Raw genomic sequence first — 25,536 nt, forward strand, 5'->3', positions numbered from 1 at the left:
TCATGAAACCATGACACCGATCAAGGTGGCTGTGCGGTTAGGGTTGCGTAGCTGTGAGCGTACACTCGGGAGATGGTGGGTTTGAATCACTAAAGATGGTTTTCTGTGGTTTCCCATTTTCACTGCAGGCAAGTGCTGGAACTGTACCTTAATTGAGGCCACGACTGCTTCCTTCCTGCTGCTAGCCCTTTTCCATCCATGCATCACCAAAACCTCCAATGTGTTAGTACGACGTTAAACCACTAGCAGAAAAAAAAATCATTATCTTGTGTGCATTAATTAATTTCTTACATGATAGCTTTCTGCGACTAGTTCAGAGATGTCTCAAGTATTATTACAATATTATAAGTCCACAGGTGTGTGCGTGCGTGCGTGCGTGCGTGCGCGCGCGTGCGTGCGTGCGTGCGTGTGTGTGTGTGTGTGTAAATGAGAGAGAGATATCCTAGACTTTCATGGCATATCATGACATCTCTGAACTAACTATTCTCATTTTGGTTCCGTATTGAAGTTGACGTATGTCTCAAGTATTATTACAATATTATAAGTCCACCTGTGGACACACACACACACACACACACACACACAGAGAGCTGGAAAAAACAAAACATGCAACATCCTCGAGGACTGTGTTCGGTGGCACCAGGATATAATATGTGCATGCTGAGGGGTTGTTGTGTTAGTGATTCATTTGTCACGGACGTCGACGATCAGATAGCGCTCAGGAGGCCTGTCCGTGCACACTCTGTTTTGACTCTGCAGGCAATAACTGTGTCAAGATCAGAGGTGAACTTTGTTTGTAACATACATTCTAGGGTACAACCATGCCCCGCCAACAAGTACGTGCTGTTAAACAATTACAGCCATTTGAACATTGTTGCACTGTGGCCCTGCTGGATAGTGGATGGGCGTGTCAAAGGATTGCTGCACATATTGGGCACAATGTATCGGTGGTGTGTTGCTGCTTTCAGCAGTGGTCTGTGGAACATTACCACACCCGTAGACCAGGCTCCATATATCCGCATAGAATGGACGCATGTCAAGATCGATGCATTGTGCGAGGAGCAGTGGCTGACCAAACTTCATCCAGGAATGAAATCCAATCACATGTTGCACCTGCTGTGTCACCATGGACCAATGGTAACTGTCTGCTTCCAAGTGGGTTACAATCACATGTGCCTCTGGCCAGGCTACCACTGACACCAGGACACCACCAAGCACGGCTACTCTGGTGTTGTGAAAGCATCGACTGGAGAGGGGAATGGCACACAGTTGTCTTCAGGGACGAGAGTAGGTTCTGTCTGTATGCAAGTGATGGAGGTACACGTGTGCCATAGACCTGGTGAGTGGCCTATTCCAGAGTGCATTCGCCCACGACACCCAGCATATCAACGGATTGCTGCACATACTTACCTTTCCTATGGCACGACGGCCCATTTTCGGGTCATGGCCTCCCCAGTTGCTCTCCACCAAACTTGTCGATCTCGTGCAGCTACTCTCCAATTCCGGATCTTGAGGATGTGTGCTGCATCCTGATGTACACCATCTTCTCATCTGTTACGTGGCCTTTCCACAGGCCTTCCCACAGGCCTTCCTTCTCCAAAGTCTCCTAAGAATACCTTCTTTGGGATTCGGTGTTCTTTCATCCTAATTAGATGACCTGCCCATTTGAGTCTATTCATTCGAATGGCATGCGACAGGGGTGCCTCCCCATACAGGGAGTATAGTTCATTGTTATATCTAATTCTCCATTCCCCTTGTACGCATATGGGTCCATAAATTCTCCTCAGGATTTTCCTTTCGAAGGAATCTATCTTCTCCACGGCTTTCTTTGGGAGGGTCCACATATCACTTCCATACATCACTATACTGCGAATGACGGTTTTGTATAGCATAACTTTTAGGCTCTGGTTTATATCTCTACTTCTGAAAAGTGGTAGTACTGCAAAGTATGCTCTGTTGGCAGCTTGAATTCCTGCCTGTATTTCCACCATTCCCTCATTCTTGTTGCTTAGGTGTACACCATGATAATTAAATTCATCCACCACCTCCACTTTGGATCCTTCAGGGACAAGTTGGTCATTTGTATACTTCCTTCTCCGAGCCTGCGCCATTACCTTCGTCTTTTGTTCATTGATACTAAGTCCAATCTCTTTGCTTTCTCTCCTCAAGTCTTCAAATGCTTCTTTAACTGTCCTTGTTGTTCTTCCCATCAAATTTATGTCATCAGCATATCCAACTAGTTGAGCTGTTTTGTATAGAAGTGTTCCACTGGTGTCCACCTTTAACTTTCTAATCACTGATTCTAGTGCCAGGTTAAATAGAATTGGTGCTAAGCCATCTCCTTGCTTCAATCCCTGATTAACTTCGAAGAAGCTGCCTACTTCAGTCTGAATTTTCACTCCCACGATCGTATTTCTCATAGTTAATTCCACCAGTCACACCAGCTTTTCTGGTATCTTGAACTCTCTTAATATCTCCATTAATTTATCCCTGTCAATAGAGTCGTATGCTTATTGAAAGTCGATAAAAATCTGTGCCACATCTATGCCCCGTTCCCAACACTTCTCCAACACTTGTTTCACAGTAAATATCTGATCAATAGTGGATCTTCCCTTCCGGAACCCTGCCTGGTATTCTCCTAGAATTTCTTCCACCAGGGGTTCCAGTCTCTTCTTCAGGATGGAGGTGAACAGCTTATATACTGTACACAGCAGTGTGATCCCCCAACTTATCCCCTTTCTTGTATATTGGGCATATGATGCCTTTGCGCCAGTCTTCAGGCATTTCTTCTGTATTCCACACACTCACAATTAGATCATATATAGCTTCTTGTAGTGTGGTTCCTCCGTATTTCCACAACTCTGCAGGGATTCCATCGATACCTGGTGCTTTATTGTTTTTCAGTTGCTGTATGGCTTCTATCACTTCTTGCATAGATGGTGCTGTGACTTCTGATTCATTTGTCTCAGTGTTATTCCTTGAGGTAGTTGGTGTTTTCCCTTTCATTTCTACTGGGTTCAGGAGGTGTTGGAAATATTCCTTTAATCTATCTTGGATCCCTTCTTTATCTCCCAAAAGCTGTTTATTTCTGTCCTTACACATGTTTGTTCTTGCCTTGAATCCTTCTTTCACTTCCTTAACTTCTCTGTAAGCCATGTAGCTATTATCTTCTTTAAATTCCTCCACTATTCTAGCCATTTTCTCATTTAATTTTCTTCTCTTCTTTCTTCGACATACATTCCTTACTTCTTTTTTCTAGTTTTCAACCTCTTGTTTCTTCACCCTTGTTGGTCTCTCTAGGTATGCTTTATATGCTTTATCTCTTTCTTGTATGGCTTTTTGGCATTCCTCATCATTCCTTTGTGTTCCTTTTGGGTACAATGTCTAGTGTGTCCTTTGCCATGGCCTTAACGCTTTCCTTCAGAGCAATCCATTTGGTCTCGACCGTTGCTGTTTGGTCCTTATTATATTTCTCTACCAGCACTTCTGCCATTCTTTTCCTGTATCTTTCTGATACTTCCTTATTCTTCAGTTCACTAGTATTGTACTTTTCTATCCTTCTCATTCCTTCCTTTCTTGTTTTCATAATGCAGCACCTTAAGATTGCCTTAACTAGAAAGTGGTCGGAGCCACAACTTGTTCCTCTGAATGATCTGACATCCATGATATTGGATGCCCATCTTTTCTCCATCATTACATGGTCTATTTGATTACAGGTCTTTCCATCCGGCAATATCCATGTTTGCTTGTGTACCTCTTTATGAGGGAAACAAGTTGACATCACTTTCATGTTTCTGCTGGTAGCAAGGTCAAGCAATCTCTGTCCATTATCATTAGTATTGTTGTGTAAACTATGGATCCCTATTATTCCTTGATATATCTCCTCCTTCCCAATTTGTGCATTTAGGTCTCCTATTATCATCTTAGCATCGTTTGATGGGATTGAATCTAGCACTCGTTCCAGTTCAACATAGAACTGATCCTTGTCTATCTGTTCCTTGTCTTCCGTTGGTGCATCTACATTTACGATTATTAAATTATAGAATCGCATTTTAACACGCAGTGTTGCCAATCTTTCATTCACTGCCAAAAACTGTAGTACATCATCTTTGGCTTGTTTTCGTACTATAAATGGTACTCCTCCTCCTTGTGCATTCCTTGACTTCCCACTACTGAATATTGTGTGGGTTTTGGTGTCCCAGATCTCATCCCTTCCTGACCATCTAGTTTCTTGTATGGCTGCTATGTCCACTTTGTTGACTTCTAGTTTCTGCATCAGTACTTTCAGTGCTCCGGCTCGTAGAAGTGTGCGTACATTCCATGTACCAATTGCGTAGTCCATTGCTTTTAGCTTAGCTCGTAGTCTATTAAATCCACCATTCCGAGGCACATTCTGGGGCTTCGCAACAGTTTGTTTTCCGGAGCGAGGTTGTTAGCCTTGCTCCAACCCCCAGCAATCCTGGAGGACTGATGTTTTCTGTTAGGGTTGTCTCCCTTAGCTGATTGGTCCCCATTTAAACGCCGGGAACTCGCTTTCTGCCCTTACATGACTTAGCCGTGTACCTTAAAGAATGTACCCATTGCCCAGAGGCCACGGCGTGGACGTGCATGTATTGGACTTGCTAGGAATAAATGGCATTTCCCGTGTTTTGCTAGTGCACTCCCATCAGCAAGAAGTGCACCCACAGGACCACATACTACCCCTTCGACCCCCTGATTGCTGCACATGTTGGGCACAATGTATCGGTGGTGTGTTGCTGCTTTCAGCAGTGGTCTGTGGAACATTACCATACCCGTAGACCAGGCTCCATATGTCTGCGTAGAACGGACCCCAGGCTTCATGGTGTGGAGGGCCATCAGTTACTACTCACAGTTACAGTTGGTGTTTCTGCAGCGTTACGTAACCAGTGCCCGCTCCCTTGCACAGGTTGTTGTCCCCGTGCTGTCATTTCTTCAATAGGAAGGTGATGTGATTTTTCAGCAGGACAGTGCACATCCACATACAGCTGCTGTGACGCAATGTGCTGTACATGGTGTACAAAAATTGTCCTGGCCAGCAAGTTCACCGGATCTCTCGCCAATTGAAGACGTATGGGACATGGTGAAGTGGGAACTCACGCGTTCTCCGGAGCCTGCAAGAACCATTGCTGAACAGCATCAGAAGGTGCAAGATGCTTGGGACAGTCTATCGCAGGATGCCATTCAGCACCTCTGTGATCATTTGCATGCACGAGTACACACCTGCATTGCTGCCAGAGGGGCGTACACTGTGTATTGATGCAACTTTTTGGGCACCCGTTACTGTGATGTGTATTTCATTTGGTCTGAATTTGTAATCCTGCAATGATTACACATCGCTTGTGAATAAAATGATCTTGTCCATATTCTCTCTGAGTAGGGTAGTGTACCAGAGCCCTCCACCTTACTTGATCTTTCCACCATTCCTCTTCTAGTACTTTATATCTATCGACCCCTCTATTTGCAATACAGTCCACAACAGAGCTCCTCCATCTCATTCTAGGACGTCCCCTAGGCCTCTTTCCAGTCTCTGTATCCATGAATGTTCTCTTTAGTACAAGGTGCGTTCCATAAATAATGCGACCAAATTCATAAAAAATCATTTATTGAATATATTCGTACAAATAATCAAAAGTCTTCAAAATAGCACCCTCTTGCGTTGATACACTTCTGGAGGCAGTGTTTTCATGCCTGGAAGGCATCCTGAAATGCCTTTTCCGGAATGTCCTTTAGAGCTGATGTAACATGCACCTGGATTCTTTCAATCGTGTCCCAATGTTTTCCTTTCATGACTCCTTTTAACCTAGGAAACAAAAAAAGTCAGCGGGAGCCAGGTCAGGACTGTAGGGAGGCTGGGGAACCACTGGGGTGTTGGTCCTGGCCAGGAAGTCGTTGACAATGAAGGCGCTGTGACTCGGCGCGTTGTCGTGATGAACTTTCCACATGTCCTTGATGTCGCTTCGGCAGCACGAGACCCTCCTTTTCAGTCTTTTGAGCACTTCCAAGTAGAAAGCTGAGTTCACTGTAGTTCCGGTAGGTACGAATTCGTGGTGGACAATGCCTCTGACGTCAAAGAAGACAATGAGCATGGTTTTGATCCCGGACTTGCTCATGCATGCCTTCGTGGGACGGGGCGACGATGGGGTGTGCCACTCTGAACTCTGCCTTTTTGTCTCAGGGTCGTACTAAAAAATCCATGTCTCGTCACCAGTGATAACCGAGTTTAAAAAATTAGGATCATTTTCACACATTTCCAACATTTCTCGGCACCGAAGCACTCGCATGTCCTTTTGTTCCTCGGTCAACACTTTTGGGACCAGTTTGGCACACACCTTTCTCATGTTCAAATCTTCGGTCACAGTGCGGAAAATGGTTGTTTTTGCCATGTTTAGAGTTTGTGCTATCAATTGAAGGCTCAGCCATCTGTCAGAGTTCAAACAGTCGCGCACACGCGTCACATTTTCGTCGACTCTTGAGGTTGATGGCCGTCCACTGCGAGGTTCGTCGGTGATCTCCTCTCAGCCCTCCATGAACGACTTGTGCCATCGGAAAACTTGTGATTTGGACAAGCAATCAGTCCCAAAGGCCTGCTGAAGTAATGGAAACGTTTCGGTGGCAGACTTCCCAAGTTTAACGCAAAATTTGATTCGTACCGTTGCTCTACAGAACGATCCATTGTGACGTGTTACATGAACTCAAAACGGGCTTGACGGAAATGCACGCCCTGACTCTCCGGCAGCTCGCTGCCGAATGACACAAAGAGCGTTTGAAGCTAACATCCCCCTCCACCTAGCCCAGCCGGTTAGAACACGCTGCGGTGTACAGTTGCGTCAGAAAAAATTTGGTCGCATTACTTATGGAACGCACATTGTATTCTCTCTCCTGGCATTTTGTTACCTCTTGTCATGATCAAAGTCTTACTTTTTGCAATACTAATCTTCATTCCAAAACAGAAAATCTAGGGAATTGATAAAAATAGGAAATGAACCTCTTGAAGTAGTGAAAAATTTTAAATATTTAGGCAGCATGATATCACAAGATGGAAATTTGGATGGAGAAATTGATTTAAGAATACAGCAGTCTGCAAGTTTCTACCAGTGTGTGAGAGACATTGTATGGAACAAAGATGTGCCAATGAAGTGCAAGAAGGTTTTATACTCATCCTATTATAAACCTATAGTGACCTATGCTTCAGCAGCCTGGACGTTAACTAAGCGGAACCAAAGTAAGATACAAGCAGCTGAAATGAGGTTCTTGAGGAGCATACAGGGAAAGACAAGACGAGATAGAATACAAAATGAGGAAATAAGGAGAAGCGTGGGAGTGTGTAAACTTCAAGAAGAGATTGATATAGCAAAGCTAAAATGGTTTGGACACATGATGAGAATGCCAGGAGAGAGAACACCAAAGAGAACATTCATGGACGAGACTGATATAGCAAAGCTAAAATGGTTTGGACACATGATGAGAATGCCAGGAGAGAGAGAACACCAAAGAGAACATTCATGGATAAAGAGACTGCAGAGAAGCCTAAGGGACGCCCTAGAATAAGACGGAGGAGCTCTGTTGTGGACTGTATTGCAAATAGAGGGGTCGATAGCAATAAAGTACTAGAAGAGGAATGGTGGAAAGATCAAGTAAGGTGGAGGGCTTTGGTACACTACCCTACCCAGAGAGAATCTGGAAAAGGGAAAGAAGAAGAAGAAGAAGAAGAAGAAGAAGAAGAAGAAGAAGAAGAAGAAGAAGAAGAAGAAGAAGAAGAAGAAGAAGTGTAAATTACATTAAAAAGGGCCCATAGATTTAGAAGTTATTCCACAGTAAAGAAATGCAATTTTACCGTAAGAGGAGGAAAGCTCATCCAGCTACCCAGTATAAAAGAGCAGGCATTTGCCCTGGTAAGACAGTTCTCAACTCACAGCAGTCGCGTAAGCATGCTGTAGAACACGGATATACTCGTCGAGAATCGAACTTGGTTATCGCGTGGCGGTACTATGCATCATTTATCTTCCAACTTGTAATCCAGTAAACAGTGTCAGGCTTAGAAAATTTTCAAGACTTGGTAAATCTCACCATTTTTTAAGTATTTAACAGCACTGTGATAATAATTTACTTTACATCTCCGACTTTAACTCGAGTGAACTTGACTGTTTGAAACTTGTAATATTCTTTGAAGCTGAATAACTTGTGATTTTCTTGGAGACAGAATAACTTAAAACATTTTACAGCTGATGAATGTGTGCAAGTTAATGACATTTTACTTGAGAGTATTTCGTTTACTGAAACAGACTATCTCATAATAATGTTTTAAAATGCATGTCTAATGACAATTTTGAATTATCAGCATATTTAATCTTTCGTCGCGATTGTGTGAAGTTGTACTTCATTCTACTCTACCGCAATTAATACATATAAACTTTCACGAGATATAACATTTTGTCATTTTTTAATAGACTGTGATTTCCGTGTGACAATTCTTGTAAATATTCACAAGATATAACAGTTCGTCATTCTGAATAAACTGTGATTTACGTGTGAAGACACTTGTAAATATTCTCACTGCACTATTATAAAATTGCGATTTCTAGAGCTGTGATCATTAACAATTTACTACCAGACTTTGTACATGTGCACTTAACACGACACTGTTCATCATCTGATTCATAAAAATCTGAAATAGGTTAGATAGGGCACTCGATAATCATTACTAGTAAATTGAACTTTTTCATGTTTTAAACCCAACAAAAACGCCTTAAAACCTGATGAGTGCCTATTACAATCATATCTACCTGTCAGCGTGGGATTGGAGACGTGGTTTCAACGCGGGATTGGAGGCATGGTTTCAGCGAGGGACATGGGACGTGGTCTCAACAAGGGAGTTGGACGTGGTACCCTGGGTGATGACATCACGACACCGGCTGCCAAGGACGTCAACATGCGGTTCAGTGCGGTTCGCTGAACCGCATATCTTTACAATCCAGTCCTAAGTTCCTGATTACATATGATATAAGTGTTTTTCAGACTCTTTTAAAATTCCACAAAACTAACTTTTCATTGGTGGAATATTAGAATCAGCGACTATTGATAGCAGTTCAGCAAACAATTTAATAACTCTTACTGAGAATCGTAGTATTCCAGCAGTATTCTTACAGTGTTCAAAACGTCAATTCGTAAAGAAATAATAAGACCGAACTTTGAAAAAAATTAATTATTTTGTGAAGTTTTATGTGTTAAACATTTAAAGAAACTCTAGAAGAGACTTTTACAAATTCAAGTGCTAGATTTTAGAAAAATTTCTATATTTCGAGTGAAAGAAACTTAATTTAAATTAAATAATTTTCTTTTGTTTCAAACGAGTTCAAAAAAGAACTTTAAGAACTTTTGAAGGAAAAATTATACTTTGGAAGAAAATTTATTTTGGAAGGGCAAACATTCAGTATAATTGATTTGATAGTAACTTCAAGACGAAAGTGAATCAGGTTTTTTTTCTTTTTCTTTTTTTTTTCTGATCAAGTAAATAATGGGGAAAGTCAAGTCACAATCAAGGAAATGAATAAATATTGTCTTTAAAAGAATCAACTATTATTTTGATCAGCGTATACCTCTCTCTGTACCTGCTCCATAAAGACCTTACACCACTTTGTTAACTCTCATGCCTTTATCCCTTATTCTCCATCTTTTCCTGGTACAGTATAGAAAAGGGAATATCTGGCAAAATGTCTCTACAATAGTGAACGGTAAACACAATGTCAAGGCAGAGGGAATAACAGAGACACATGGTGTTCCACATTAATGGAGAAGCAACAAGAGGAAAGCCCTACTCTTTCAAGCTATACTGCAGGTGTGTAGAGAAAGAAAACTTGCTGAGTATCCCTTCCAGGCACAGAGAATGAGTCTCAAAGTACATAGTCTTTTTCCAAAAATTGATAATTAGTTTGATTAATTATCTCCAACTATTCAGCTCCGTATTGTCTTAAATTTGAGATTTTGCACACCTAGACCTTCTACAAAGTGCCAGATGGTTTCAAAGTAAACATATGGACTGCAGTTATCTTACCAAGGGGGTTGGCTACACGGTATGTGTTGTATACCTGTAAGCTTGCTTTTGACACGTTGGAAGTTCAAACCCCATTGTTAAATGGTTTTCAGTGATCTATTTTCACTCTATGCAAGTACTGGGGCTGCACCTCAGCCAAGGCCATGACTGCTACCTTTCCTATCCCAGCATCACTAAAAACATAATAGTGCAAAGTTAACCAGTGAAAAAATAATAATGAAAGAATCTTTATAAAGGTTTTTGCCAGAAACTTCTGTGGCATTCATTCATTCATTCATTCATTCATTCATTTAGCATCCACAGACTGTACAGTTATATGCCTTGATGTATGCAGACAGTATAGGTATTGTCAAATGATTTAACATTAATAACATAAAATGCAATCTTCCATGTACATGAACTGTGTCGATTTCACAGCAAATACTATTAGACGGGATTCGCTCCACCCCTGCATCCATGAAAAGTCCACTTTTTACAGTTTGATATATAGAGCCTTGAACCATCTCCATGTCTAAAAAGGCCTACAAGAAAGAAATTAATATCATCCATACCTTAGCACATATTAATGGTTAAAATAGTAATTTTGTTGACAGAATTTTAAACAAGATAAAGAGTAAACCCATTACCACAATCAAAAAAGAAAAGAAAGACAAGAATGATTTTGTCACCTTTATTTTTAACAGTAATAATCTGTTCCAAATCTCGAATATCTTTTTTAAAAAAAACCTCAGCATCGCTTTCCGAACCAATACCACCGCCTCCAAACTTTTTTATAATACAAACACACTCAATAAATCCAACAAACATATGCAATCAGGGGTATACATGTTAAAGTGTAATCAATGTGACACTATTTACATCGGACAGACTGGGAGGAATTTTCTACTCCGTTACAGAGAGCATTTAATGCAGGTAAATACAGGAAATTTTCCGCTATGAGTGAACATATGAAGGATTACAATAACTCATTTTCTTCCATTAATAAGGATTTGGATATCCTGCACATAACCAAAAAGGAACTTTATTAAACATTCTAGAAAACATTCACCTTGATCAAAAATCTAATCTTATTCATAATCTCAATGAAATTCAAGAAAGAAGTAACATTCTGTTTGATATAATAACTGAAAAAGATCTGAATCAACAAACAAGCAAGTTTGCTGCAACACACCATACAATCCTTCAACTCGCTGCCTCTTCCCTCACCTGCCGCTTCCCCTAGTGAACGTAATCTCTGAGCATTCCCTAGTCAGTGCAAAGGTCAACATCAACCCAACCTGAAGAGCGAGTGAGTAAATGTTTCGGCATTTTATCCTATTAATTCTGTTTACTCATTAAAAAAATTTGTTCCTGCACTCTGCTTTCTGATTTCACTTCACATTCATGGTTAACATTTTTACTCTTAATGAAGAAATACAGAGCCCAAATTTTCACTCTGTTCCGGAATTGAAATGACAGAAAACATTTGACGATTCATTAAAAACAGTCCACCTAAATTTTTTAAGGAACTCTTCCAGCCAAACTAATTTTTGTTCAAATCTGGACTTATTTCTGTTCAAATAAGCATTCGTCTTTCTACAAGACTGAACAACGATGAAAATTTTAAATATTGAGTTGTTACTATAACTGTTGAATGTCTTTTATCTCATAAGTTTCTGTATGTATTACTGTTTTATATATACCATACGTCTATTTTCTTTGTACTCTCAAGCCCAAGATGATCTCTAGTATGGTCGAAACATGTCTTTTCATATAATGTTTTCGACAGACCATTTTTTAAATGGTATCAACTTATTTGTATTAAACAGGTGGACAATATACTTATAAATTTGTTTTAAGAATTTTATATACATCACAGGCATATCAGAAGATCAAATACTTAGTGGATACTGAAGCAAGTATTGGTGTAATATTCAAAGCACTATTTATGTAACTCGTAGAACGATTGGATATTACCATTATATCCATGTCCAACAAAAAAAATTAGAGGTGTCATACCCAACAAAACAACAAGAGTGTAAACAGCAGACATTTCTTGAGTTAGAAATTGGTGATTCTGTTTTTTCAGACCTGTTCATGATAATGGCCAGAATCAATTTTAATGATTTATGGATTTTGCAGGACAGAATCGAGCTGTCATGAGATTTTGCAGAGCTAACCTAACCAGGTGCATCAAGATTAATCTGGACCATACAGTGAACAACAAAAGGGGATCTTGGAATACAGATACATTCCATAGTGTGTATAATAATAATAATAATAATAATAATAATAATAATAATAATAATAATAATAATAATAATAATGCAGAACTGTTGAGTTCGTCAAGCTGCAGAATAAATTGTCCTGGGACAAGAAGAGTTGTATGCCAATGTTGAGAAGGTCATAATGGAGAATGATGGCGTAGTTAATCCTGATAACATTGTAACTTACGTAAAATTAAAGAAATGATTGGCTCTGATGAGAAAAATAAGTAGAAAGAAAAAATGCGTGGAGGCCGAGTCAAACCTGATTAGTCTACTGTACGTGCCGAGATACATGCCAAAGCTATGGCAGAGAGGGAAACCCTACTGTAAGAACAAAGATTGCTAAAGCAGGAATGGGAACGACTCCTACAATTGAAAGATACACTGTAAGAGAACCTGTCCATTAGTGTGTCATTACTCTTGACCGTCAGGACATACGTTGGATCCCAGTGGGTTGTTACTAAGGGATCTGGTATTTTATTCTCCATTGCTACTGAGAGTATTGAAATATTTCTGGAATGCAATATATTTGGCGCAGCCGTGTGGGAGATGTATCCTTTGTATTCAGAAGGTTTATCTGTTTCTGGTTATGTTATTGTCTAAACTTCTGTCAACTATTTAATAATATACTGTATTTTTTTTTTTTTTTACATAGGCTTGGATCCAATACTTCTATATGGCAACATGGCTGTGGACACTTTGTTATGCGATTGATGTAAGATTGGTTTTGAAAGAAAGTGAAGGCCATCCAGTGTTCTATCATTTTGCTGCATGGACGATTCCTGCTGTTCTTACATCCTTTGGCTTATCACTCCTCTATGTACCTGATGCAAAGTAAGTGTTTAATTTTTGGGTTACTTTGAGCTGATATCATAAAACTCACCCAAGACCTCGCCCTTATGTACATTGTGGGCTGTGAGTTGCATCATCATCATCATCATCATCATCATCATCATCATCATCATCAGTTTTCCACTCCAGCAGGCAAGGTGTGGAGATGAGAAAGGCTCCTCCTGAGTCTCGTTCTATTATTACTGAAAGCAATCCCTCTTTTTCCTCTTCTGCTGACTTGCTATGCCTTACACAGTTGAGGGTTTTTCTGGCAGAATGAACTCCCTTAGCCTTTAACAGTCCAATATTTCATCTAAAAACTGAGCAAGCTGGCCGTGTGGTTAAGGTCGTATAGCTGTGAACTTGCATTCGGGAGACGGGTTTGTGGCCTTGAAGATGGTTTTCTGTAGTTTGCTTAATTAAGTCCTCGGCTACTACTTTCCCAATCCTAGCCCTTTCTTTTCCTTGTGTTTTTGAAAACCTTTGATATGTTAGTGAGACAGTATATTCTTCAAATATGTGAGAGAAATTCCACCTTTTCAATACTTTAAATCTTGAAATTTATTTCATGCAGTGTTAGTGCGACATTAAACTGTCAGCAAAAAAAAAAAATCATTTACAAGGCAGCAGACTGCATACTGGAATGCCTCATCCACCAAATGCGCCGTTCTGAAGGTTTCCTTCTCTGCCGAAGTTGCCATTAAGGACTTTGCTGTTACCCTGGCATTGGGCCCTTAAAGGTGCTACCAGCTGGACCGATTAAAAAAAAAAGAAAAAGTGTTACTCCTCTATCACTCACCTCTTGTCCTGGCTTGTGACAGGCATTTCATTATATCTTGTGTTAATAGAATTCTGTGAGTTTTCTGAAAGACACCTAACAATTCTTAACATTGCGTTACATCCTCATAAAGAGAAATGTTTTGTTTTTTGCTTTACGTCACACCGACACAGATAGGTCTTATGGCGACGATGGGATAGGAAAGGCCTGGGAATTGCAAGGAAGCAGCCATGGCCTTAATTAAGGTACAGCCCTGGCATTTGCCTGGTGTGAAAATGGGAAACCACGGAAAACCATCTTCAGGGCTGCCGACAGTGGGGCTCGAAACCACTATCTCCCGATTACTGGATACTGGCCGCACTTACGCGACTGCAGCTATCGCGCTCGGTGGGAGAAATGTTTAACAACGATTAACAGTGCAAGAAGGCAGTGTTTGCTTTAATCCAAACTAAACCATTGGTAATGGTGATCAACAGGAGTTGAAAATATTTGGTTCTTGCAGTGAGAGACTTCACACTAGTATTATGATAAGAAGAAAAGTCTCGAGTTCAGCTGCTCCCAAGAATGACTTTGTTACAAGCATTTAAAACAGGGAAAGGGAATGATTGGGTGCGAAACTGAAAATTCATTATGAGAATGGAAGCAGCAAGCAGACAGCAGTCACCATTGAAATCAACAAGAAAATGCTCAGCTTAACTTGGTTTACCTTCTACAATAATGCACCATCACATGAAAACAAATCTGGGGCTAAAACTGTTTTGACCACTAAGCACCGAGTGACTTTGACCACTATGTTAATAACTTGCTTTACATCGCACTGATACAGATAGGTCTTATGGCGATGATAGGATAGGGAAGGCCTAGGAGTGGGAAGGAAGCAGCCGTGGCCTTAATTAAGGTACAGCCCCAGCATTTGCCTAGTGTGAAAATGGGAAACCACGGAAAACCATCTTCTGGGCTGCCCACAGTGGGGCTCGAATCTACTATCTCCCGGATGCAAGCTCACAGCTGCGTGCCCCTAACCGCACGGCCAACTCTCCCGGTACTCTGTGTTAACAAACCAAGTTATGCTGATATGGATGCTCTGCACAATCCTTGCACTGGACTCGTTTAAGGTTCCATTTGTCAATGTGATCTCATTAACACTCTATTCACACTTGAGTATGCAATTTACTGAAGTTCTAGTAATAGCAACATTGTGTTTTTAGCTAAGTACAATCCTCATTACTCACGACAGTTGGAGAAGAATCCGCCACATGTTATGATCAGGGCAAAGAGGACTGCAAACCATGTTATTTACTGAATTTTTTAAAGGTCCTTGCCATGACCGGACAGGTTTGCCATCAGAATAGGATCTCGGATGAATTTCCTGTTACTCATGGACTAAAACAGGAGTGTGTGCTTGCTCAAACATTATTTGCTTTATATTTGGCTGCCATGCTGCATGAATCTTCTACAAACAACCCAGGTGTGGAGGTTATGTATCGTTTCGATGGAGGGCTTTTCAACATAGCAAGAGACTTCACTCGTTCCCGGAGGCTCACCCAGGTTACAAAGGTAACCAAAATGCTCTATGCAGATGAAGCTGCATCACCTACACTCACTCCAGAGAAATTGCAACAGTCAGTTAACTGCTACAAGAGTGAATGTGATCGTTTTGGTCTTACCGTTATCGTTCAAAAGACCAAGGTCCTGACACAATCTTCTCCAGGCACAACCCTTTCACATTTCAACATCTCCATCTCAGATACTCCACTGGAGCAGGTAGACCACTTTTCATACTTGGGTAGTATCCTCTCTGTGGGCTGTAACTGTGAGCAAGATGTGGAGAAGAGAATTGGTGCTGGCCATCCAGCATTTGAATGACTATCACACCGGGTGTTCATGAATAAAGACTTGACTGTGAAGACGAAACTCATGGTGTACCTTGCTGTTGTCATCACAACGTTGATATATGGTTTGAAAACTTGGACCCTTTACGAACGTGAATTGAAAAAGCCTGAGCACTTCCACCAATTAAAATTTTGATCCATCCTTAGGATCAAAAAGGAAGACATGTCACCAAGATTACTGTTCTTGAGAAAGCACATACCAAGAGCATAGAATCGTCCATCATTGATCATCAGCTTAGATGGATCGGGCATGTCCGTTGGATGAGTGATACCAGATTTCCACGCGAAATCCTGTATGGTGAACTTTGTTCTGGCACCAGACCTCGTGGAGCCCACATGAGGCGCTATAAGGACCAGCGTAAGCACACTGTGAAGATGACAGGTCTCAATCCACACACCAGGGACTCGCTTACTCAAGACTGTACAATTTGGCGCCGGACCATCCCTGCTGCTGTCAATCGATTTGAAGAGGAACAACACAGATGTGAAGAGGCCAGGAGAGAAGCACAAAAATTCTGTGCACCACAACCACGCCCTCCTCCAACAGTTCGGTGCTATCTGTGTGGACACTTATTCCATGCTAGAATTGGTCTGTTCAACCATCAAAAGTACATCCACAGATAGAAGTTTAAGTACTTGGAAACAAGTTAAAGCTGCTGCCGATGACGAATGGTCCTTGCAGTAGACAACCATATGAAGACATGCTTCAACATTGGCTGTATCTGTATTTCACAGCTACTAGAATAATTACTGTCATTGTTTGAGAATGCACACAGCTCGGACACACCAGTGGCCACCAGCGAACCCTGACATAGCCACTTAGCGAGGTTCTGTCGTTCAGCAGCTCTACTGAACCATGTTGCAACACGCTGGCCGAATGTGACAATGATCGCATAATGTTCAACATACGTTATGCTATAAAACAAATGACAGTATCTATTTTACATATGAAATACCAGGTGTATGCATAAGTCTTTTCCAGTTTCACTAAGAGATGGCGCCAACGAACAGTATGCAGCATATGAATTTGACACATATGTCACCCTGTTCATCTGGCATTTACCCAACACACATAAATTGAGTCCACCAAACACTAGCGTCTGTGTTGTATCATTCAGTGATCATGTTGACGTTTGTGCCTAAAAAATAACATTTGTGGCATGCATTGCTTTTCTTATTTAATCAAAAGAAAAAGGTTGTGGAAAATAATTGTTTTGCTGGTAGAAACATATGGTGAACACGCTCCATCGATTAGAACATGTGAGACATGGTGTCGATAAATCACTTTGGTAAGAAGACCATGCTTTGTGTCTGGTGGGACCAGAGCATTATTGTGTATTATGAACTCTTGAAGCTCAGCGAAACTGTTAATGCACAACACTATCGCCAACAAATTATTAATTTAAATCACACATTGATCGAAAGATGACCGGAATGGGGCAGAAGGCAGGGCAGAGTGATTTTGTTACACGACAATGTGCCATCTCACACGGCAAAACCATTGAAAGGCACCTTGAAATCACTTGGATGGGACATCCTTCCGCACCCGCAATACTGCCCCAACCTGGCGCCATCTGACCATCACCTCTTCGCATCAATGGGGCACACGCTCGCAGAGTAGCACTTCAGCAATTTCGAGGAAGTTGGAAAATGGCTCGACGAATGGTTTGCCGCAAAAGACAGGCAGTTTTTCTGGCAGAGTATTCATGACTTACCTGAAAGATTGGCGAAGTGTGTAGAAGTCAATGGCCAATATTTTGAATAAACAAAAAATGAATTTCCCTTGATAATTACGTATTTTCTTTACCACAAAAACCGGCAAAGGCTTTTGCATGCACCTAGTAAACGGATTGCAGAGCAGCTTATGCCCCTGACTGTAGATACAGGTGTGAGATTGTATCTCCTCTGCATACATAGTAGGCCAATTCTAATTCCTCTGCATACATAGTAGGCCAATTCTAATTCCTCTGCATACACAGTAGGCCAATTCTAATTCCTCTGCATACATAGTTTGCAGTTCACATTGTAATCCACCCTATTTATTAATGTGTGTAATGTGATCGTTATCATTCTCTTCATGTCCATGTGTGTTAGGTTGATCATTAACCCAGTTTATAACAGGATAAATGTCCAACTCGTGGCTCTCTGGTTAACATGCTGGCCTTTGGCCCAAGGGGTCCTGGGTTTGATTTGCAGGTAAGTCAGAAATTTTAACCTTCATTGGCTATTTTCTCTGCCTCGGGGACTGGGTGTTTGTACCATCTTTAACATTGGATTTCATCCTAGGTCAGGCCCCATCCTCACAGACAGACAGGTTGCCCATGAGTGTGAACTTGTCTCTATGGAGGCCATACATCATTAATAAATAGGGTGGATTACAATGTGAACTGCAAACTATGCATGCAGAGGAATTAGAATTGGCCTCCATGGCCAACAGTTTGATTTACACAGGTTATCAGGAAGTTGAAAAATTTAGAAATGACAGTATACTCAGTCAGCCTGCCACTGATGAGTATCAGGTTAATATCTAGGGGAAAGGGCAGAATGAGGGCTGATATTCCCATTCCTTTGTCTCCTAAAATGGCAGTTTCCGCCACCAATCACCAAGTGACAGATTGACTTTTAGATGCGACCATTTACCCCACTCAGTGCTACGATTAAGTTCATTGGAAGTCATTACTTGCCATTTCAAGATGGCAGATAGAGCAGTGGCAGTTTTTTGTGTTGTGTGTGGTAAAATTGTTAAGAGATGATCAATCAATCAATCAATCAATCAATACTGATCTGCATTTAGGGCAGTCGCCCAGGTGGCAGATTCCCTGTCTGTTGCTTTCCTAGCCTTTTCCTAAATGATTTCAAAGAAATTGGAAATTTATTGAACGTCTCCCTTGGTAAGTTATTCCAATACCTAACTCCCCTTCCTATAAATGAATATTTGCCCCAGCTTGTCCTCTTGAATTCCAACTTTATCTTCATATTGTGATCTTTCCTACTTTTATAAACGCCATTCAAACTTATTCGTCTACTAATGTCATTCCACGCCATCTCTCCGCTGACAGCTCGGAACATACCACTTATTACATGTTATAAATCTCATTTTTGGTCCGTATTGAAAATTTACAGTTCAACAACAATAAAGGTGTTTTAATTTAATCCACCTATTCAATACTTTTATGAACTGTTTTAATTGGAATTTTAATGGAAGAAGTTTTAGTCTCCGACAATATTTTAGTTTAATCATTGACAGTGATTGCAATAGCATCTTTATATATTGTATCATTTTTCACATTTTTATGTCCCGAATTTTAATAACTGGCTAAACTTTTAGCTTCTACTTTTAATATTAGTTGTACTCTTGATTGTTTTTAGGCTGAAGATGCCCTTAATTGAGGGCGAAACATGTACCATTTAACTGTGATTCTATTTATGTAACCACTATAAGTGGAAATAAAAGTATTGAATAGGTGTATTAAATTAAAACACATTTATTGTTGTTGAAACATTCCACTTAGTCGAGCAGCTCTTCTTCTTTCTCTCAATTCTTCCCAACCCAAACTTTGCAACATTTTTGTAACGCTACTCTTTTGTCGGAAATCACCCAGAACAAATCGAGCTGCTTTTCTTTGGATTTTTTCCAGTTCTTGAATCAGGTAATCCTGGTGAGGGTCCCATACACTGGAACCATACTCTAGTTTGGGTCTTACCAGAGACTTATATGCCCTCTCCTTTACATCCCTACTACAACCCCTAAACACCCTCATAACCATGTGCAGAGATCTGTACCCTTTATTTACAATCCCATTTATGTGATTACCCCAATGAAGATCTTTCCTTATATTAACACCTAGATACTTCCAATGATCCCCAAAAGGAACTTTACCCCATCAACGCAGTAATTAAAACTGAGAGGACTTTTCCTATTTGTGAAACTCACAACCTGACTTTTAACCCCGTTTATCAACATACCATTGCCTGCTGTCCATCTCACAACATTTTCGAGGTCACGTTGCAGTTGCTCATAATCTTGAAACTTATTTATCACTCTATAGAGAATAACATCATCCGCAAAAAGCCTTACCTCCGATTCCACTCCTTTACTCATATCATTTATATATATAAGAAAACATAAAGGTCCGATAATACTGCCTTGAGGAATTCCCCTCTTAATTATTACAGGGTCAGATAGAGCTTCACCTACTCTAATTCTCTGAGATCTATTTTCTAGAAATATAGCAACCCATTCAGTCACTCTTTTGTCTAGTCCAATTGCACTCATTTTTGCCAGTAGTCTCCCATGATCCACCCTATCAAATGCTTTAGACAGGTCGATCGTGATACAGTCCATTTGACCTCCAGAACCCAAGATATCTGCTATATCTTGCTGGAATCCTACAAGTTGAGCTTCAGTGGACTAACCTTTCCTAAAAATGAATTGCCTTCTATCGAACCAGTTATAAATTTCACAAACATGTCTAATATAATCAGAAAGAATGCCTTCTCAAAGTTTACATACAATGCATGTCAAACTTACTGCCTGTAATTTTCAGCTTTATGTCTATCACCCTTTCCTTTATACACAGGGGCTACTATAACAAATCTCCATTCATCTGGTATAGCTCCTCCGACCAAACAATAATCAAATAAGTACTTCAGATATGGTACTATATCCCAACCCATTGTCTTTAGTATATCCGCAGAAATCTGATCAATTCCAGCCGCTTTTCTAGTTTTCAAATTTGTATCTTATTGTAAATGTCATTGTTATCATATGTAAATTTTAATACTTTTTTAGCCTTAGTCTCCTCCTCTATCTGGACATTATCCTTGTAACCAACAATCTTTGCATAATGCTGACTGAATACTTCTGCCTTTTGAAGATCCTCACATACACACTCTCCTTGTTCATTAATTATTCCTGGAATGTCCTTCTTGGAACCTGTTTCTGCCTTAAAATACCTATACATACCCTTCCATTTTTCACTAAAATTTATATGACTGCCACTTGAGCTTGCCATCATGTTATCCTTAGCTGCCTTCTTTGCTAAATTCAATTTTCTAGTAAGTTCCTTTAATTTCTCCTTACTTCCACAGCTTTTCTAACTCTATTTCTTTCCAGTCTGCACCTCTTTCTTAGTCTCTTCATTTCTCTATTATAATAGGGTGGGTCTTTACCATTCCTTACCACCCTTAAAGGTACAAACCTGTTTTCGCATTCCTCAACAATTTCTTTAAACCCATCCCAGAGTCTGTTTACATATTTTTATTTACCGTTTTCCACCGATCATAGTTACTTTTTAGAAAGTGCCTCATGCCTGCTTTATCAGCCATATGGTACTGCCTAATAGTCCTACTTTTAAGACCTTATTTTCTATCACATTTATTTTTAACTACCACATAAACAGCTTCATGATCACTAATACCATCTATTACTTCAGTTTCCCTATAGAGCTCATCTGGTTTTATCAGCACCACATCCAGGATATTTTTCCCTCTGGACGGTTCCATCACTTTCTGAATCAGCTGTCCTTCCCATATTAACTTATTTTCCATTTGTTGGTCATGCTTCCTGTCGTTTGCATTTCCTTCCCAATTGACAACTGGCAAATTCAGATCTCCCGCTACAATCACATTTCTTTCCATGTCGTTTCCCACATAGCCGACTATCCTATCAAATAATTCCGAATCCGCGTCAGTGCTACCCTTTCCCAATCTGTACACTCCAAATATATCAAGTTGCCTATTATCTTTAGAAATGAGCCTTACACCTAGAATTTCATGTGTCTCATCTTTAATTTTTTCGTAGCGTACAAATTCTTCTTTCACGAGAATGAATACTCCCCTCCTACCATTCGTATCCTATCTCTACGATACACCCTCCAGTTCCGTGAGAAAATTTCTGCATCCATTATATCATTTCTCAGCCATGATTCAACTCCTATTACAATATCTGGTAAGTATATATCTATTAAATTACTTAACTCTATTCCTATCTTTACAATACTTCCACAGTTGAGCACTAACAATTTTATGTCATACCTACTTGATTTCCAGTTCCCTGTTCCCTTATCACCGCTCCCTAGGCCATCCCGTTTCCCTGAATGTACCTCCCTATTACCCTTCCAAACAAATTTCCTAACTTATACATACCACTGCGGTTTAAATGAAGGCCATCTGAGCGCAGATCCCTATCTCCTACCCACCCATTAGGATCTAGAAATTTCACTCCCAGTTTCCCACATATCCACTCCATAGTCTCATTTAAATCCCCAATCACCCTCCAATCAGTATCCCTCCTACACAGTATTCCACTAATAACAATCTCCGCTTTCTTAAACTTCACCCGTGCTGCATTTACCAGATCCCACACATCTCCAACTATGTTGGTACTTATATCAGCTTGCCTTACGTTGTTGGTACCAACGTGAAACACTACCACCTTCTCCTTCCCCTCCTCCCTCTCTTCTACTTTCCTCAACATCTGCCTCAACCTAATTCCTGGATAACATTCTACCCTGGTTCCCTTTCTTCCACACACTTTCCCCACGTGTCTAACAATGGAATCCCCCATGACCAGAGCATCAACCCTACCCACCTCATTTGATCCCCTCCCCTCCTGGTCAGCCCTATCTTTCCTGATAGCTGCAGAAGCTACTTCCTCCTCCCTTTTCTCCTTCCCATGACCCTGTTCCACCTGTCTTTTCCTACCCTCTACTCTACATTTCCCTTTCCTACCTCTTCCCTTTCTCCTACTTCCACACTTCTCTGTTCCTCATCTTCCCTCGGTTGTTCTACCTGCAGTGACTCGTACCAATTTCGCACAGACACCTGTCCTGAATTCTGATCCTGAATAGAGCCCTTAGCCTGCAATCTCCTTCCCCTTAGAACATTAGAGCACCTGTCTTCTACAGCACCTCCCTTTCCTTCCCCTCCCTCTTGTATACCTACTGTAACTTGTACATTGTTTGAGGGAGTCATATCTTCCTTCCTGTCTTCTGTGAGAATCCTAATTATCTCCCTCAAACTTTCCAACTCCTCCCTCATACCCCTCAATGCCTCGCCACACCCACAGTTCGTACACTCTCGCTCCTTAGCCATTCTTTACGGGGAAAAAATGAAATTAAAAATAAAATAACTTATTTGCAAAAAATAAATGAACGGAGGGATATATTGTCTGGGGTAGTACTCAAAGATCACACGACAGTAGGGTAATTAATATACGACTACAACACTACAATACTACTTAGTCGTGCTCTATTTTTTATCCTACAACCCCTAACAGGATAGAAACTGCTGTTAATTACTGTATATCGAAAGTAATAAACAAGAAATACACAATTCCAAACTGCAATTAAGCCTATCGTAATTACAACAACAGTATTTAGTAAGAGTTTCTACGGATACCTCTACTACACCAGTCCTACACAAATATTTTACAATAATAAAATAAGCACACTAAATTCTAATAGGATATTACTCGTATACTACTGTACAGTACACTACAGTAATTTTTAAACTACTTTCAGATGTATCCTAATTACGATACTGGTACCGTATGTCACTACTAAGCACAACAGAAATGAAATTTGCAAGAACTACTGTACTCAAAGATTACCAACGAAGCTAAATGCTTAGACAAATTATTATTAGCATTACGGTCTAATAGGTACACACGAATATAGCAGGCAAGATACGGCACTATCTAAATGTACTGTATCTATACTACAATGTGTCTACACTACACTGCGTTTGGTTAAATGCTTAAGTATCGAAAGGATTGCCGTACACGAAGAAAAGCACGAATATAACTGGCAAAATACTATCTAATATATTATACCTTATCTTCACTACAATTCTACTGAAATGTGGTTATGTGATTATTACAGCTGGTGGATTACTATTATTTTCCCTACTCTACGGGACGGAGAATAAAAGTGTCCTTAATTAGGCCTACTGAAAAATACAAGGTTGTCTACAATAATTTCTCAAATATTTCTATCAAAACTACTACTACTACTCCAGGGACTTGAACTGCAAATTACTGGGATATATGAACTTTATTATTTTTAGCTAACTGCTCATAATTACTGAAAGATCGAGGGAGCGAAATGTAAATTATGGATACTTTAACTACCTACTCAGAAGTACAAATGATTGGAATACATGATCAGCTGGTTTTTATGTATATTTGCTTGACTACACTACTCCCTTTGTTCATGACTGTAGCCAACAATGCAATATTTGAATATGAGGAGCGACAATAATCAATAACAATACAACGACTGTTAACTTTTACCGTGTAATCTGTTTAACTACTTTTTAAATGGAAGTTTACAGGCGTATCATGTTTGCGATGGTTTGGACGGATATCTAAACGAAGTACCGGAGAAATTTCGGCGGAAGATACGGTACTATTCCTTATGATAATCTGCCTTTGTAAGTATTATACCAAAGAACCTACATATATTCACAAATATTTTTAAAGATAATATTATTATTACCTAAAGTATTTCCTAAACCTGAATTAGAAACCTAGCTAGCCTACTTAACCTAGAAAACGTAATTTACTGAAGACCAACTGAATTACTTGTTATAAAATTTAAATAAATATCACTACTCCCAATTTCTACCAACAAGCACTAAACACCACTATATAAATAGCACTAAATGAATCACAAATACAAAAAATTAAGCTATTTCAATAGGTTTTAACAACTTTATCACTACAATAATGCAAGAGCTCTCTCAACAGCCAACCGTTCTCAAGCGCATCCAACAATGCAAGAGAGTGAAGGAAAATACCAATGCAGGTCTCACAGTGATTGTGTGCACAAGTTTAAAGTGGCAAAAGACAAGAAAAAGAAATGGAACTGCAGTACTATCTGCGTCTGACGAGAAGTTATCGCAGCTTGAAGGTATGGTATGCTCTTAGCTACAAACAGTGTAAGCTCTCTGAATCCATGCATATTCTTTATCAAACTGTTCATTATGCAATACAAACAGTAAATATATAACTAAGGCAGAATAGCACTACCACTTTGAAATCTCACGACAGAAGCTCTCTTCGCAAGAGTCTTCCCAGACCGAACAGATGTTTATTTTCGGGCCTTGAGACTAGAGATGGGCACATCCATGGCAGCCAAAAGTTACAAGCTATAAATTTGTTCTTATAGGACTGTGATATGCGAGGTATCCTGAATCAGACCTCTCATAATTGAATTGGAGGGTGAACTTAGTCAGCTAAATAGTCCTGTGCAGTGTTTAACTGAAGAAAAGTTTGTATTGAACAACCTATGGTCTGTTTCAAGAAAGATTTTGAGGACTTCAGGATAAGTTCATGGAAATGAAAAAGAGATTAGGTCAACTGCGAGACCTAGGTCATGTAAATGAGGAACTTGAACATCTGAAATAATATTCTAAAAGAAACAGTCTAGAAATTCATGTTATACCACAGATTCTAGGTGAAACTGATGAACAAGTTTATCAGATTGTGGTCAGACTTTCCCTAGATAAGAAAGAGATTGAGGTAGCACATTGAATCCCTGTCAACAAGCCAGAAATGCCTCAACTAATCTTTGTTAAATTTGTGAATAGGTGGAAGAAATTATTAAATAAATAAAAAGAACCACAAAAATGTTTGTACCTCAGTGATAGCGATCATCAGTGTTCCAAATCACAGGATTTATATCAGTGAAACCTTTACTCCAAGAAACAAGGCCT

General features: G+C 40.0%; 1 protein-coding gene across 3 annotated transcripts in view; it reads left to right on the forward strand.

Annotated features, from left to right (window-relative positions):
- The window catches only part of LOC136863312 (G-protein coupled receptor 143), a 221,260-nt gene that overhangs the window by 81,627 nt on the left and 114,097 nt on the right, over positions 1–25,536 (forward strand). For all 3 annotated transcript variants that reach the window (XM_067139700.2, XM_067139697.2, XM_067139699.2), the window contains exon 4: positions 12,974–13,152. In XM_067139700.2, coding sequence (XP_066995801.2) covers positions 12,974–13,152 — 179 coding nt within the window. The remainder of the gene's footprint in view (positions 1–12,973; positions 13,153–25,536) is intronic.

Source organism: Anabrus simplex, chromosome 2 (assembly GCF_040414725.1).
Source record: "Anabrus simplex isolate iqAnaSimp1 chromosome 2, ASM4041472v1, whole genome shotgun sequence".
NCBI lineage: Eukaryota > Metazoa > Arthropoda > Insecta > Orthoptera > Tettigoniidae > Anabrus > Anabrus simplex.